Source organism: Neophocaena asiaeorientalis, unplaced genomic scaffold (assembly GCF_003031525.2).
Source record: "Neophocaena asiaeorientalis asiaeorientalis breed wild unplaced genomic scaffold, Neophocaena_asiaeorientalis_V1.1 scaffold49, whole genome shotgun sequence".
NCBI classification, from domain to species: domain Eukaryota; kingdom Metazoa; phylum Chordata; class Mammalia; order Artiodactyla; family Phocoenidae; genus Neophocaena; species Neophocaena asiaeorientalis.
The window spans coordinates 5677598-5695244 of NW_020172456.1; the positions used below are offsets into that span (position 1 = coordinate 5677598).

At 43.0% G+C, this 17647-nt stretch overlaps 1 protein-coding gene across 4 annotated transcripts in view; it reads left to right on the top strand.

The window, feature by feature from the left end:
• The window catches only part of ENTPD5 (ectonucleoside triphosphate diphosphohydrolase 5 (inactive)), a 32671-nt gene extending 18432 nt beyond the window's left edge, over positions 1 to 14239 (top strand). For all 4 annotated transcript variants that reach the window (XM_024737913.1, XM_024737916.1, XM_024737915.1 and 1 more), the window contains 13 exons: positions 377 to 656; positions 1639 to 1718; positions 4083 to 4226; positions 4424 to 4499; positions 4795 to 4830; positions 5195 to 5283; positions 5589 to 5668; positions 6349 to 6410; positions 7384 to 7485; positions 8192 to 8332; positions 9124 to 9180; positions 10244 to 10359; positions 13608 to 14239. In XM_024737913.1, the coding sequence (XP_024593681.1) occupies positions 440 to 656; positions 1639 to 1718; positions 4083 to 4226; positions 4424 to 4499; positions 4795 to 4830; positions 5195 to 5283; positions 5589 to 5668; positions 6349 to 6410; positions 7384 to 7485; positions 8192 to 8332; positions 9124 to 9180; positions 10244 to 10359; positions 13608 to 13694 (1287 nt within the window). In that variant the 5' untranslated portion in view covers positions 377 to 439 and the 3' untranslated portion in view covers positions 13695 to 14239. The remainder of the gene's footprint in view (positions 1 to 376; positions 657 to 1638; positions 1719 to 4082; positions 4227 to 4423; positions 4500 to 4794; positions 4831 to 5194; positions 5284 to 5588; positions 5669 to 6348; positions 6411 to 7383; positions 7486 to 8191; positions 8333 to 9123; positions 9181 to 10243; positions 10360 to 13607) is intronic.
• Positions 14240 to 17647: the final 3408 nt, after the last annotated feature.

Here is a 17647-nt window from a genome sequence, read left to right on the forward strand (position 1 = left end):
GAGAGGGAAAGAGAGAGGAAGTGTTAGTATATGGTCTAAAGACAAAATTGTCAAAATGGAAAGAAAAAAATTAGATTCAACATTAGGAGCAGGGTGGCAGAGAGAGCCTTTGAGTATGTGAGATCCACCCTACAATTAAAAGCAGAGCATGGGAAAATATATTTCAAATCCCAATGTCCCTTTGCAACCAGATACCCTTTCAGAAAAGGTGCTAAGAGCCTATGTCACCCTGGTCTAGCTTGTTGTGCTGGTTATTAGGAATAGAGAAGGAGCAGCTTAGGGAAAGGGGTGGGATTTCTGTAACGGATGTTTCTTCTTTTACAAGTGTAAACAAAGAGGCCAGTTGGTCTAACCTTGCGTGTCTTTGTCCTATAAGCCACTGCAGGTGTGTTAGCAGCACTGCTTCTGTAACAGAAGACTCACTACATCTTGGAAGAGAATGGCCATTTCCCAGGGGGCAGCCTTTTTCATGCTGGTAGTGTCCTGTGTTTGCAGCACTGTCTTCCACAGAGACCAACAGACTTGGTTTGAGGGTGTCTTCCTGTCTTCCATGTGCCCCGTCAATGTCAGTGCCAGCACCTTGTATGGAATTATGTTTGATGCAGGGAGCACTGGAACTCGAATTCACGTTTACACCTTTGTGCAGAAATTACCAGGTACGTGCAACTGGTACCCTCACCAGAGTTGACAAATCCATACTTTAGCAACTCCTCCCAGAAATAAATGTGCTGAGAGTGTGTGATGTCAGTTACAGAATCTTACAGCGACTGAATGTCTTTCTTCAGAGAACACTTTGGACTATAACTGAACACATATGGTTTAATTCAGTGTGAAATTAAGAGAGATCTGGACTGCCTGTAGTCTGAAACCCATGTGTCCAAGAAGTATAGCTGTAATGTGTCTTTCCTTTTCTCTAAAGGTGACTATTACTCCAGAGTCCAGAATATTGAGAGTGGTCTTGAGAGAAAGATCACTACCATCCTTGGAAAAGGGGATGGGGGGACCCTGAAGGTTAACGTTTTCTAAATATTCAGTGTTCTATCCTCAAGTTACACACACAGTCTAGGGAAAGGAGTAGAAGCTAGGTGTCCACCAGAGAAATGGCAGAGGGACCCTCAGTGATTACTTTTCATCCTCTATCCCCCTACCCAATACTCCTGCAAGCCATTCCTCACAGGTGGGATGACTTGGAATATCTGGGGGAAGTAGCAGGTTAATATGATACAGAGCCCAGAAACAGAAACAGCCTAACTTTTTTTTTTTTTTTTTTGTTGCCTTGGGTCTTTTTTTCTGCGATTGCAGCGAGCTGGGGCTACTCTTCGTTGCGGTGCGTGGGCTTCTCATCGCAGTGGCTTCTTTTGTTGCAGAGCACGGGCTGTAGGTGCACGGGCTTCAGTAGTTGTGGTGCACAGGCTCAGTAGTTGTGGCTCACGGGCTGTAGAGCGCAGACTCAGTAGATGTGGCGCACAGGCTTAGTTGCTCCATGGCATGTGGGATCTTCCTGGACCAGGGCTCAAATCCGTGTCCCCTGCATTGGCAGGTGGGTTCTTAACCACTGCGCCACCAGGGAAGTCCAGAGACAGCCTAACTTTTGATAATCAGCCATCTCTCTTCTGTTTTGCTCCATGGACAACATAGGACAGCTTCCGATTCTGGAAGGGGAAATTTTTGATTCTGTGAATCCAGGACTTTCTGCTTTTGTAGATCAACCTAAGCAGGTGAGTTTTTTACAATTAGATGTTTCGATTCTCAAATGCCTTGATAACTTTACCACACCACTGCTGTTAAATATCTCATGCTGTCCACTACTGATATTGAGGTCATGTGTGAGATCAGTTTTCTGTCCTAGCTAATCTCCTGGATAACAGTAATTGTACACCCCAGGCTCACCAGGGCTTAGGTAGAAGGAGGTGTGAAAATAGATTGTGGCCATGCAGGGATAACACTGTCTTTCAAGAACTACCAAATGTCAAATAGATAGCTAGTGGGAAGCAGCCACATAGCACAGGGAGATCAGCTTGGTGCTTTGTGACCACCTAGAGGTGGGGGATAGGGAGGGTGGGAGGGAGACACAAGAGGGAGGAGATATGGGGATATATGTATGTGTATAGCTGATTCACTTTGTTATGAAGCAGAAGCTAGCACACCATTGTAAAGCAATTATACTCCAATAAAGATGTTAAAAAGAAAAAGAAGCTGCGCTCTTCATATTTACTGTTTAAAATTTTGATTTGAAGCCATCAACTGCATCAATTAATGTACATGCAGAAAATGCTTGTGAAGTTCTATAAGGTAGGAGGTATACACACGACAATTAAGGGAATATAGATCGAGTGAACTCCACTTCAGAGTGCCCTTATACAGCACAGAACCATGCTTATATTCTAGAAATTGGGCAAAACCCACGACAACAAAAATTTTCAGTAATAGAAGATGAATGTAGAGTTCTGTCATAACTGTATTTCACATTTGAGCTCTCACAACATACAGCACCCCATGTCAGAGGCCACAATGATATAAAATAGCATAAGGCAGAATGTTGAACTTTGGTAGCATACATAAAGGTGGTGTTCAGTGTCACAAGTGCAATCACTGGCTAAAGGAGCACCTGATGTTAAAAATGGCTGGGACTTGAACAGCCGAGAGGATGTTTATTTCCTTAGCTTGCTGTTGTGAAATGGCAAATGCGCTAGAAAATTAGGAGCTGTTGAAAGCAACCACATTATCAGAAACTGATTTGACATTTGGAGAGTAAATTTGTGTTGTGGTTGCTAATAATTATAATGATTAAGAGGCAGCGTGTTGTCAGAACAGATGTTTACTCAGAGAAACAATGGCTTTAAAATAATGGTTTTTAACATATCATAATTTGAACATCTGCTGTGTGCCATGCAGGTAGGTGCTGGTAATGCAAAACTGAACCTGATGTGTTCTGTCCTTGTAGAAGTCACAAAAGGGGTAGCATAATAACAGCTGCAGCTGGCATTTTTGTGGCAGCTCCACGCAGTCTGCCACATCTAACGCATACAACAGTTTTGTATGATGGTATCTCCATCTCACAGCTGAGGAGACCAAGCCCCAGGAGCGCCAAGTGACCTATGTTAGGCCCCAGGGCTAGCGAGCAAGTCTTCTAACTCCAAGCCTTGTTTCCTTCACCATACCAACTTTCTGGCCTGAAGCTAATTTTTAAAAATATGTTATTAGGGGCTTCCCTGGTGGCGCAGTGGTTGAGAGTCCGCCTGCCGATGCAGGGGACACGGGTTCGTGCCCCGGTCCGGGAAGATCCCACATGCCGCGGAGCGGCTAGGCCCGTGAGCCATGGCCGCTGAGCCTGCGCGTCCGGAGCCTGTGCTCCGCAATGGGAGAGGCCACAACATTGAGAGGCCCGCGTAACGCAAAAAAAAAAAAAAAAATGTTATTAGTGAATGAATATTAAATTCTTTAATATTAGATACCATTTTTCTTTTCTTTCCTTTTTTTTTTTTGGCTGTGCCACACTGCTTATGAAATCTCAGTTCCCCAACAGGGGATTGAAACTGGGCCACAGCAGTAAGAGCACCGAACCCTAACCACTAGACCACCAGGGAACTCCCCTGTGAAGCTAATTTTTATTTGAGATAAAATAACAATTAAGATGACCACACTGTAAAAGAATCTTTTTTTTTTTTTTTTTTTTTTTTGCGGTACGCTGGCCTCTCACTGTTGTGGCCTCTCCTGTTGCGGAGCACAGGCTCCGGACGTGCAGGCTCAGCGGCCATGGCTCACGGGCCCAGCCGCTCCATGGCATGTGGGATCTTCCCGGACCGGGGCACGAACCCGTGTCCCCTGCATTGGCAGGCGGATTCTCAACCACTGCGCCACCAGGGAAGCCCAAGAATCATTTTTATTATAACTTAATCAAAATGAAATGGCTTCTCCTTCTTCAAGGAAGCCCGCTTCTTTAGGTTTCTGCTCTATGGAGCAGAGAAGGGTTGGAGCCCTCTGCCACCTCATTCCTGGTACTCTCCCAGAGCACGCTAAGGGAATAGACAAGCTCCACTAAATGAACTGTTCACTGGATACGTGAATCATCTCTTTTGAAGGGTGCTGAGACTGTTCAAGAACTCCTAGAGGTGGCCAAAGACTCAATCCCTCGAAGTCACTGGAAGAGAACGCCAGTGGTCCTGAGGGCAACAGCGGGACTGCGCTTACTGCCAGAAAAGAAAGCCCAGGCTCTGCTCTTGGAGGTAGTTTTTGTTTTTTACAAGAAACCAATAATTTCTTGCCTAGTTCCTTCTCTAATTTCTTGGGGAAAAGGAGTGAGTTCTGCTAAAATTTTATCTAGGGAAAATGAAGAGTGTAGTTTTCTAAGCATTACAGGATACAGTCAAAATGCGGAAATCTATTGCCTTAGGGAATCCAGATTTCTTTCTTTTTTTTCTAGGTAAAAGAGATCTTCAGGAAGTCACCTTTCCTGGTACCAGATGACAGTGTTAGCATCATGGATGGATCCTATGAAGGTGAGAGAGGTATTGATGTATGTTCTAGGGGGAGAGGGCCAGGGTTAATAAAAGATCTGATTAAAGGAACTGGGAACAGGGATGGGGGTGCTGAAGAAAAAAGGAACTAAGTAAGGAGAATAATAAGGAGAACAAATAAGCAAGGAGGAAGGGGATAGCAGGAAATGGAAAGATGGGGAGAGGGAAATGTATGCTTTAGACATGAAATTTAGAGAGAAAAAGAACAAAGATGGGGCTAGGGAATGGGGGTAAAAAATGCTCTGGATATAATCTTTGTCTTTCTCTCCTTTTTTAGGCATATTAGCTTGGGTTACTGTGAATTTTCTGACAGGTAATATATTCTCAAGTTTATCGAAGACCTTAACTGGGTTTCACACATGGTCAGGGAGCAAAAATACCTTTTTTTTCTTTGTTCACTTTTTTCTCAGTTCACTCCAGGTTCTTTCTTTTGTTTAATAAAAAGGAGGGTGGGGAGGAAAGACAGGAAGTTAGTGTCTATTACCTGCCTTCAAGGCCTCAGCTGCAGCAAGAGTCCTTCTAGGTTAGCATTTGTGGGCAGCCTTTGGGGCTGGGAAGCAGTGGAGTATTTACAGAATTCCTCCAATATATGACAAGAGCAGGAGAGAAATTGCAGACAGAGGAGTGTTGGGCTGTCCAGGAAACAGAAGATGTTCAGAGCTGGCTCTCATTCACAGGTCAGCTGCATGGCCACAGCCAGGAGACTGTGGGGACTCTGGACCTGGGGGGTGCCTCCACCCAAATCACGTTCCTGCCGCAGTTTGAGGTGAGTCAGATACATATGAAGGTATGGTTACCAGCCTACTTGGCAGGCATATCATGGTGCTAAGGAAGTGGTGCCCCATTTCAGACAGCAGCTCCACCACGAACAGGCTGAGTTAAGTCAATTAATGACTGACCGAACTTCCCCTTACTGTTCAGTCCCTTTGATTCCTCAAGCCTTGTGAGATTAGTTGTTTAATCTTCTCCTTCATCTCTTTTTTTTGGGGGGGGAGGGATAGGGATGGTGGTGATAACATTTTCAGGTAATTGGGGATCCTGAATAGTCTTTTTGCTTTTTCTGTTTTACAGAAAACCCTGGAACAAACCCCTAGAGGCTACCTCACTTCCTTTGAGATGTTTAACAGCACTTATAAGCTCTATACACATAGGTGAAGAGGGGGACGTGGAGGAATAATACTTCACATTGTATGATTCTCCTAACTTTTCAAAACATTTTCACATCTATTATTGCATCTGACCAGCCTTACAAAGTCTTTGCCAGTCCCTGAAGGCCTGTTAACTGAAACCTAAGCTACTTACCAAAGCCCAAGAGGTTTCTCCATTCTTGTCCTCAAAAACATAATAGTAATAAAGTAAAAAGTAATGTAAGATTTTAAAAAAATAATGTAAAAGAGTAAAAGATAAGTAATATAAGGAGTCAAGTTTTCTGCAGAGAGAGGACACTCAGAGAAGGTTCAGCCAAAGCTCTGTGTCAGCGGCTTTTAAGCTGACCTTCAGATGTTCAAAATCCAGCCTAGAATTTGATCACAGTTGGGCTGGGAGCTAAGATAATGAGATCTCTTCTGGGGATGGTTCCCAGGGTGGGACCCTAGGAAGTGTCACTGCCTCTGGCCTTTAAAGCATAGCAGTGGGAAGTTCTTCCTGCAAGGCCTTGATCTGAACTGTGCAAGAACTACTGCTTGTTGTCCACACGAAATGAATAGAGCACAGAGAACAAGGTTTTCTTCCCTCCAGAGTGAGACAGAGAAACCATGTTACTTTTGGAAGAGGGAGCTTTAGGCTAGAGAATTCAGGGTCACATGAAATTAGTCAATCCTGTATTTTACAGTTACTTGGGATTTGGATTGAAAGCTGCAAGACTAACAACTCTGGGAGCCCTGGAGACAGAAGGTTCGTCTGGGTGTGCTGGTTGGGGTATGGTGAGAGTGACACCAGTACTCAGCTTGCCTTTTCCCTACCTTCGCAGTGATTCTATGGCAGAAAGGGTTATGCTGAAGTAAGAGGCCTGTGTTGTATAATAGACATCATAATGGCAAATTCCTTTTCTACTTTATGAGGTCAGATGTTTTGGTATCTATTATTAGCCATTTCTAGCATGAAGTCTCTTGGTTTAGGGGGGAACGGTTTGTGGCCAGGGGGCTGAAGTGTCTGCAGAAATTCAAGACTCAAGGGTTAAACTTGGCAGGAGCTCAAGCCCTTAGTTTTACGTGGGAGGTGCAGGTAGCAGCAGTCCACTTACAAGGTGGAATAACTGAACAACTCCATTCCTTTCTTCATAGGCAGTAGAGAGGTAAAGAGCTCAGCTTTTGGGGTCAGGCAGAACTAGGGTCAGTCCCAGTCTTGTAATTTCGGGCCAGTTAGCTAAACTTTTTGTGCCCGTTTCCTCACCTTAAAAGAGATTTTGCATTTATTTTAATTTTTATGGTGTGTGGTTCACAGTAAGCTATTATTGTGATGAGTATATAGCATCTCAGAGTTTACATTTTCAAGTGTATTTTATTTAAGCCCACAACAATCAATGAGAAAAGTAGAACAGTATTTTTTCCCTGTTTTAGAAAGGAGGGAACTTATTCCATTGTAGGTTTTAGATTTCAGATGTGATGAAAGCCATCAACCCCTCTGCCAAATGGACATAAGCATGAAAGTTTGCCTGTAGTTTTAGGGGGTTCACCAACCCCACAAAGCCCATCTGTGAACCCTGAGTTAAGAATTCCCATCGTAGTATGCAGTCGTGGAACTAATTTCATATGATTTTAAGGCCGAGCCACCTTGATAATTCCTTTCAACCTTACTGACTTCTTGCTTTCCTTCCTCTCTCTTTCTCTCTCACACCCTTGCCTCTTTGTGGTCTGGTTTCTTTCAGGAATTGATGGACACACTTTCCGAAGTGCCTGTCTACCAAGATGGTTGGAAGCAGAGTGGATCTTTGGGGGTGTGAAATACCAGTATGGTGGCAACCAAGAAGGCAGGTGATATTTTTTCACTGGTTGGAATTACTTTTACAGTAGAAGTCTGCAAAAGTCCCATGGGAAACTTTTTCCAGAGCTAGGAGAAGCTTGTCTTTTGCAGGAACTAGTTCCAAATTGATGCTGGTGTGCCTTCAAGGAGTAGTGTGAAATGACAGTGAACAAGGCAGCTGTCACTCTGTGTTCAGCTCTTTCCCTGCCCAGGTGTTGTAGATCCATTAGAAACCTCTTCTTACCCTGGGTCTAATGTATTGAGGGTCTCTGCCCTCAGCAGGGTGAAACTGTTTCAGATCCAATTAATGTTTAGCTATTTCAGTTATAGAATTGAGACGATAAGAAGAATACTTGATCTTAGGTATTATAAAAGGCATAGACCTTAAACTCGAGGAAAAAACTTGATTTTTCCCATGAAGGAAGCAGGTGAGCCTCTGCATACTTCTCATAAATGCCATGAAACATAATGCTAAGGGGCAGCTCGATGTCGGCTGTGGCTTTTTTGGTGAACACAGGTTAGGGAGGGGACCTGCTGTGGAGAAGTAGGTGCTGGTTCTCCAGAGGGATGAGGCTGCAAAAGTTTGTTCGTCTTTGTCTGTAAGCCCTTTGTCCTGAGCCTCAGCTCGCCTTGATCCTCCTGCTGTTCCACTGGCGTCAGCAGCTTGCCTTTCACTTTCTCACCTTGCCCCTGTGCACCTTTTGCCCCATCAGGGGAGGTGGGCTTTGAGCCCTGCTATGCTGAAGTGCTGAGGGTGGTCCAAGGAAAACTTCATCAGCCAGATGAGGTCCAGAGAAGCTCCTTCTACGCTTTCTCATACTATTATGACCGAGCTGTTGACACAGACATGATTGGTAAGTTCACTCCAGGTGTCAGTGCAGCGGGGAAACTGGGCAGGGCTGTGGTGGGGAAGGGAAAGGGACAAAAGGAGTATTTGCAATGCCTTGTTGAGGTGGTCACCGTACTTTTCTCCCAAGTCACCCAAGTGGAAGAGTGAATATGATTTTGAATCTTCTGGGGCTAGAAGATGACCTAAACAAATACACATGAAGTCTTTTTTTTCTTTAAGTATTTTTATGGAGGTATAATTGATATAAAATAAAATACACATATTTGAAGTGTACAATTTGGTAAGTTTTGACATATGTATACACCCATGAAACCATCACCAAATTCAAGTCAATGAACATATTCACCCCCAAAAGTTTCCTCTTTCCCCTTTATAACATTTTTCCTTATAATAGTAACACATTTTGTTTAGCTGTGAGAATGTATATATGTGATCTGTCATGGCCTGAGATATGAATTAATTTCTTATTTTCTGACGTGTTTAATGGCCCCTTTTTAATGGGCCTATTTTTTAGCTATAGTTAAATATACATAACAGGGCTTCCCTGGTGGCGCAGTGGTTGAGAGTCCGCCTGCCGATGCAGGGAACAAACAAAAAAAATAGATTATAAGTAAATAAAATAAACTGTATAGATTATATTGTAGGGATATATCATGTTTGCTTATCCCATTCTTTAATGTTGGAAATTTTATTTTTGGTTTTTCATTATTATAAATAGGATAATTTCCTAGGATAAATTTCCTTATGTTTCCTGGAAGGTTTTTTGACATCAACTACTGTTCTGTTTCATTTCAGATTATGAAAAGGGGGGTGTTTTAAAAGTTGAAGATTTTGAAAGGAAAGCAAGGGAAGGTAAGTGTCAGTGGAAACCATTGAATGTGAGCCTGTGAGGCTGCCACCCCCAGTGACCTTAAAGTGACCTAATGTGCTTTGGCCAGCAGAAAGCCTCTCAGAAGGTTGGTTTCCTGTCTTTACCAGGAGTTAAAAGCATTAAGTGGCAAAGAAAAATATAAGAATACAAGAGACTTTGGAGAAACGGTGAAAACCTTTTCTTCTTTCCACATTTCTTTCTTCCTTTCTTTAAAAAAAAATTGAAAAAGTTTTATCAGTGGTAATGAAACACTGAGCACCAGAATATATGGAAAATAGCCACAGAGGCTTCCTTGAAAGAGTTCATCAAAAATGCAAATGGGGCTTCCCTGGTGGCGCAGTGGTTAAGAATCTGCCTGCCAATGCAGGGCACACAGGTTCGAGCCCTAGTCCGGGAAGATCCCGCATGCCGTGGAGCAACTAAGCCCGTGCGCCACAACTACTTAGCCTGCGCTCTAGAGCCCGCGAGCCACAATACTGAGCCCGTGTGCCACAGCTACTGAAGCCCGGGCACCTAGAGCCCGTGCTCTGCAACAAGAGAGGCCACCTCAATGAGAAGCCCACGCACTGCAATGGAGAGTAGCCCCCGCTCACCACAACTATGGAAAGCCTGCACGCAGCAACGAAGAACCAACACAGCCAAAAATAAATAAATTAAAAAAAAAAAAAAAAAGCAAATAATTGCTCTTATCCAGTGGCCCTGAAGTAGGGTTAACTGGTATTTCCCTGTCTTAATATATAAGGGCCTTAGTTGAATTAAGCCCCAACAATAAGTCATAGAATATATGTCATAGCAAATAAACTAGGACCCATGTACCTTTGAGTTGATTAGATGTCACATCAGAAACGTGCTGGTTCTTGATGGAGCTGGGGTCTTGCAGAGGCTGTCAGTGCACAGTTCTAGCCTCCAAGACTCCCAGGCATCTGGGAGAAGGAGAATGGAGGATTCTGCTTTGCTTATTCTCAGTCTGTATTTAGAGAAAATCATACACCTCTCAGTTGGCTGCAAACTTGAATTCCACTTTTCTCTTTCTGTCACCTCCAGTATGTGATAACCTGGAAAACTTCACCTCAGGCAGTCCTTTCCTGTGCATGGATCTCAGTTACATCACAGCCTTGCTGAAGGATGGCTTTGGCTTTGCAGGCAGCACCGTCTTACAGGTAAGAGAGAGGACACCAGTATCACATAACAGTCCTTTTATTTGGGAGTTAGAAAGAAAGTTAAAAACTTGTTTAGGGGACTTCCCTGGTGGCGCAGTGGTTAAGACTCCACGTTCCCAGTGCAGGGGGCCTAAGTTTGATCCCTGGTCAGGGAACTAGATCCCACATGCATGCTGCAGCCAAGAGTTCACATGCTGCAACTAAGGAGCCTGTGAGCTGCAACTAAGGAGCCTGCCTGCTAAGAGTTCACATGCCACAACTAAGGAGCTGCAACTAAGGAGCCCGCCTGCCACAACTAAGACCTGGTGCAACCAAATAAATAAATATTTTTAAAAAACTTGTTTAGTAATCAGAGTGGCCATAGGTGGAGTTTTGAGCTAATTTTATTCAGGCTATGGACAAGGCACTGTGCAAGGCACCATGAATGTGGGAAATTGCCTTGATACAATGGCAGCTTCTAAGTATCATTGACCCTTGAATAACAGGTTTGAACTGGGTCCACTTATACATGGATTCTTTTCAATAATAAATGCTACAGTACTACACAATCTGTGGTTGGTTGAATCCGTGGATATGGAGGGCCAGCTATAAAGTTATATGTGGATTTTTGACTGCACGGGGGTCGGCACCTATAACCCCCATGTTGTTCAATGGTCAACTGTATATTACTAGGCAAGCTATCCCAGAGGTCACAGAGCCAAAAGGCTTGCAGCCCAGGTTAAGAGGCCCAAGTTACATGGTTTATTAAATCAACTTCAAAAGTCTGGGTGAGGGACTTCCATGGCAGTCCAGTGGTTAAGAATCTGTACTTCCACTGCAGCGGGCATGGGTTTGATCCCTGGTCAGGGAACTAAGATCCCACATGCTGTGTGGAGTGTCCAAAAGCAAAAAAAGAAACAAAGAAATCCCACAAAAGTCAGGGTGAAAAGCAAGGGGAAAGAAATGGGATAGGTGAACACACAGGATAGGGTACATACAAGTTGGAGGTGCTGTACTTCCTGAATCCTGGGTTCATATGTCCTGCCTCTCTCTGCCGATGATAGTGTGGTTACAGGTACTGTAGCTGAAGTTTGATCAAGGGGGCACAAGGACAGAAGGTGCCGGGGCCATCACACAAACTTGCCCCGTTTGGAGGGGCACAGAGGCACGTGCACTGGCCAGTAGCATTAGCTCACTCATTAGCCCATTAGATGGTTTGATGGTTCTGTTTGGCAGAGGACATGAGGGACCTCTGCCAAAGAGCATCACCAGTGAGTGGCTTATTTAAGACCTCGTGAGTATCGAATGCCTTGTGTAGTATGTCATATGTATTTTGTGTGTGCCTCATATATTTAGTGCCTCTTGAGTCTCGGGTCCCTCTCTGTCTTCCTAACTTTATCTGTAGTAACTTATTTATTGTAAACACATCTTATGAGTTTCATCCATCCCATATATAATATTTTTTTATCTTCCATACCATAGTTGAATAATTGCACATTATAGTTACAGAGATGATTAAGATGTAATCTCTGTCCTCAAATAGCATAGTCTATTAGAGGAAATGTGACAAAAATATAGTTGTGGCACAGGGCAACTTTGAACTTTCGGGGTCAAGGAAGTAGAGATTGTACTTTGTTTATGAAGCTCCTTCCTTCTCTTGTGTCACTTCCCCTTTCTGTTTCCTCATTTCCAGATGAGTTTATATTACCCCATTTCTTGTGTTATACAGATTTCATAAATTCATTTGTACAAAGGTATTTGGATTTAATGTGTTGTTATACCTGCTGAGAATATTGGCATTTAAAGAGTTACTTGCCAGTAGAGTCAGTATAGTGTAGTGTTTAAAGCATGGGCTCTGTTGTCCATCAGATCTGGTCTCAAGTTCTGATTCTGCAAGCTTACTAGCTCTGTGACCTTAGATGATTTACTTCCCCTCTAACTTTTAGGTTCCTCACTCAAAACACAGGGATCCTTAGAGTACCTATTTCTTAGGGCTGTTATAAAAATGGAGACAAAGCACAGTGCCTGACATATAAGAAGTTATTAGTATTGGTTTAATTGTTAGTATAGGTATTTCACACCAGTTGGAGCTAGATTTGTGGATAAGAGAGGTCATCCTGAGCCCTTAATGCATACCAAGTTAACAACTGCCTCTACTTAAGCATCGGCAATAACCAAATCATTTAAGGACAATTTTCTGCTGTTTCCATTTCTGTATCCTTTTAGTCTTTAGTTAAATGGCAGCAGAATTTGTATCAGGGGTGAACAGCCCTCTGTCCCAGAGATCACTTCACATTGGCATCTATATCCCTACACTGTCGGTCCTAAGGACAGAGGAGGAACACTTTAGGGGCGTGGAGGGCACTCCCAGTTTGACTCAGGGGTCACAGACTAAATCTCAAGATAATCATTCACATGCCATTCTTCTCAGTTTTTGGCACAGTGGCTATAGACCGAATTTCATCAGGTTAACACAGGCATTGTGTCATAAGAAGTTATTAGTACTAGAAGGAAAGACTAGAACCAGTTTGCTGATTTATAAACCTGGGTATGGGTATGGTGGTGGCATCTTTATTCAACAGTAGCTTATGGAGAATTCCAGTAAAACTGATAAAAATGAAGCTATCTGGTTGAATCAGAGGTCGGGGACCTGGAACTCCTTCACCGTTTTGCCTCCCTTTCTCCTTTGAAGCACTGTCAAGGAACCCCTAGGATTCTGTAGAAAACAATTTGATATATTGACTAATCTAATCCACTTGTTATGTAGTTGACGAAATCGAGTCTAAACTTCTGCCCAAGGTCACTGAACTAATTGAGGTACAGCCTGGCCTGGAATGCGTTAAATGCCTTGGTTTGTCATTAACTAGTGCTTAAGAAGATGCACTTGCTTACAAAGTATGAATTGAGAAGCTTAGTATGTTCTTTCCTACCCCTGAATCTATGGCTGACTCCTGTTATGTTTAGTTTAGGATTAGGGAGAGAGTTCAGAAGCCTGTCTGTCTAAAAGGTCCTCTCTAGATGTCCTGGGTTGAGACCACTTCCTGGGCCCAGAGATTCAAGGATCAGATTGGCAGGTGTAGGGGCAATGGGCAATGGCAGGATGGGAACCTACAGAGAGGGTTGGGAGAAGCCTCCAGAGACTGGCTACTCCCAGTTCTGCCTTGGTCTGGCCATGTGGATGATCTTTGCAGATATTCTCTGCTTGTTGTGCTTGCTAGAGTTGAAAATTGAATGAAAATATTAAGACTTCTTTTTCTCCTTCCCAACAGCTCACAAAGAAAGTGAACAACATAGAGACAGGCTGGGCCTTGGGGGCCACCTTTCACCTGCTGCAGTCTCTGGGCATCTCCCACTGAGGCCAAGCCGTTCCTCTGAGGCCTGCATTTGTCAACAACCTTGTTAAAGGGAGGACGAGAGAGGAGAGGACTCAGTTGTATTCTGAGCTAGTCTGGGGACAGCCTAGACTGAAGCCCAGCAGCTGATTTCATCTGGTGGAAGGGGCTTTTGTAGACAGGTCTTGCCCTTGAGTCTAGAGATTTGGATTTAATTAATTTTACACCTCAAATGTGAACTATTTCCTAACCACTCTTCCTGCACAGCTGGTACCAGAGTCTAAATCTTTGAGGTTCCTTGTGTGTCACAGAGAGCCAAAAGGAATAGCTTTGGAACTTAACCTTGGGGAACCCAGGGATGGAACCCTGGGAACCAAAGAAGAATCTCATTTCAACCCTTTCAGTGCCTCATTCCTTTGAACATTTTAATTTTCCTCTTACATGTTACACTCAGCTGACTGATTGCAATCCCATGACCTATCAACACCAGTATTTTCTTTTCCCTGCACGTTGCCCTGTCCCACCTTTATCTCCACTCACCTACCGAAAAAAAAAGAAAGAAAAAAATACCTGGTTTTACTTTCCATGTGTAGTTCAAAGAGGAAAAAAAAAAGCCGTATCTGGGGAATTCCCTGGAGGTCCGGTGGTTAGGACTACGAGCTTTCACTGCCAAGGGCATGGGTTCGATCCCTGGTCGGAGAACTAAGATCCTGGAAGCTGTGCACGTGGTGTGGCCAAAAAAAAAAAAAGGTACCATATCTGAAGTTATGTGATCCGGCTTTGTGTCAGTACCAATCAGCCAGCTGACAGCCATTCTAAATCTCAGAAGGATGGAGAGCAACTCACGACTGGGCAGAAGGGAGGCCAGCCAGTTTCTAGGGACATGTTTTGGGAGGGTGTGGCTGCCTTCTACAGACTACCTTCTTTTAATCAACTTTTTATCAGTAAACCGTGGAGTAATGAACATATCCAACCTTATAGGAGTGTGTGTGTGTGTGTGTGTGTGTGTGTGTGTGTGTATTTTCAGTGCTAGTACCTCTTTTCTCAGGCTAATGTGTTTATAGTAATTTGTCATCCTAAACTTTTCTTTGTATTTCTAAGAAGTACATCTATACCCTAGCTTTTGGTCTGTGGTGAGAGGCCTGTGGCTGTGCTTTTCAAGGATCTAGACTTTGGCAATAGCCCCTTTCAGTTTGTCCTTTTATTCTGTTTACAGCAGTGTCTCTTTCTGCCCTGGCCCCTGATCATTTTAGCTAGCATCCTCTACATTATTTGTCTAGTTCTAAGGTTTCTGAACCCTTCTTGATGATACCTAACATTTGATTTACTTGGCCATTTTGGCCCACATCCATACAGTGGATGCTCACTTTGAGTTTGAATGTTCAGACCTCTTGATTTTGTGAATTATGTCCCCTAAAATTCATGATCTTGTACTTTCCCACATGACCACCATTTCCTTGTCTACCCATGTGACTGCTCTTGGATCTTCCAGTAGTCTGGCTTCTATACCTTGGCTCTTTACCTCCAGCTTCTTTCCAGCAGAGTATCTCCCCAGACTTGTACTTTTCACAGTAGACTCTCTTTCATCTTTTTCACAAAAGATGTTAAATATACCTGGCCCTCACAGCAGTCCCTGGGGAACCTCATTTTTAAAAGTATTCCATTGAGTCAATAAATATTTAACATCTGATAATGTGCAAATAACTAGGCAAATTTCTATACCCTCATCCCCCCCAAATTTTAGTTTTTCAATTCAGTGTGGATTTTTTTCTTCACAGTGATTGTTTTTTTTAAGTTTTATTATTTTTGGCTGTGTTGGGTCTTCATTGCTGTGCGCAGGCTCCCTCTAGTTGTGGCGAGTGGGGGCTACTCTTTGTTGCCGTGCGTGGGCTTCTCATTGCGGTGGCTTCTCTTGTTGCGGTGCACCGGCTCTAGGCGCGTTGGCTCAGTAGTTGTGGCTCGTGGGCTCTAGAGCGCAGGCTCAGTGGTTGTGGCTCATGGGCTTAGTTGCTCCGCGGCATGTGGGATCCTCCCGGACCAGGGCTCGAACCTGTGTCCCCTGCGTTGGCAGGCGGACTCCTAAACACTGTGCCACCAGGGAAGCCCTTCACAGTGATTTTTAATTATACTAAGGTCACCTTTATACCTACTGTCTCTTCCTCCAAAAATGCTAATACAGAGTGAAATAATAGAATCTTTAGAGTTGGAAACAGCCCAAAGATATAATCAATCTTCTACCCATTGCAGAACTCCCTTAACACTTCTAACAGGTTGTCATTCAGCTTCTGTGTAGGCATGTTTCCAGACAACTCATTCCACTTTGGGATTGCACTGATATTAAAAAATCCCTCCTTCTCAGTAGTCTTAGTTCTGCTCTAATCCCTCCTTCCACAGCCTTTCGGTCTTCTGAAGAAAACTCCCAAGTCCTTCACATTCTTTTTAATATTATCACTTGACTTCTAGACCCCCTTCTCATCTTTGTCTAGAGTATGGTGTTAGAACCAGTCATCGTACACGAAATGCTGTTCTACAAGATTAGGGGGAGACAATAAAGACTCCTCCAGCTTGATGGGTTCAGAGAGGTAAGATTTCCTGGTCTTTATCACCACAGCTTGTCTCTGTAGCTTTTCTTATAAAGGCCACATATTGTTCAGCAGACATGTTCGGTCATCCCAAATACTCTCAGAATTCTTGGGTAGGTGCTTTATAACTCCAGAAATGTATCTACATGTTTTCTGATAACCTTGATTAGAATATCTGGAGAATTAACCAGTTTATCCATTATAGGAGCAATTTGGAATGAGACTTTTTATTTCTTAGAAAAAACAATTTGTCTGTAATGTCCTTTTTGCCCCTAGTGTACCTTTTGGGCCTCTTATTAAGAGTCCTAAAAGGTCTAATCTTGATGGTTAGGTTTTCTTTCTGTAAATGTGTTATATATTTCAAATATTAGGACATGGCCTAGCACATAGTGGATTTTGTGTGTTATCATCGTCATATGAAAAACACTGGGTTATGGAGGTCCTTGCAAGGTGTGCCTTAAAATTCTTGTCTTGCCTGATTCTGTTTGCATACTTTTGCAGAGTCCATGTTCTTCATACCTGGGCTACCTTTCCATTTTTTTATGAAAGATGACCTTTTTTCCCTACAGTGACCTTTCTGGACTCTGCCAGTAGTCAACACAGCTTTTTCCAGTAGCTGCCATCTTTCATTCTGGGCACATTTTTTCCTGAGATTCCAGGAAGGTTTGTGACATTCACACTTTTTTAGTATCTTATAAATTTTCCACATTTACCTGAAAAGCTCCCTTGTGGTAACAAATTTTCCATTCCCTAAAAATATTTCCCAAGAATAGCTTAGGTTGGGTCAAAAGCAGACTGTTATCTTCTCCTTTCATCTGCAAATCAGACTTCTGGGCAAGATGTTGTTTGTGGTATACAGATCTAATGGATGCAAAACTCGCTTCGACAGGTATCTCTGGTACTGTGAGGTAACCACTTCTAAGGTGCACAGCAAAACAACCCACCCCCACCCAGGCTGGCACCAGCCTGCAACCAAACATGAACAAATTCTGCTGCTAATCAGATTTTTCCTTTTGACCTGGTTCCTGAGGTCTTTAAAACTGTGCAATGAAATTATTTATTGTTTTATAACAGAATAGTGGTGTCCCACAGAGGAACCATAAATGAAATACGGTGCTGTGATGAGGAGATAATAACTAGCATTTTAAGATTCGGTTTTCTTTTCAGAAAGTCTAATATACCTATAATAAAGGTTAAAGCAATTTGTGTTTATTTTGCATTCTAGTGTTATTAATTTTAAAACAGCAATTCTAACAAAAATGCATCAATTGACTATTTCTAATTCTTATCTTTATCAAAAAACTGTATAAATTTATAACCAGCATTTTTTTAAAATTATATAAATCTTCTCTTTAGAAAGGACTGCTAACAAGTGAAAATGAATGAGACAGCACC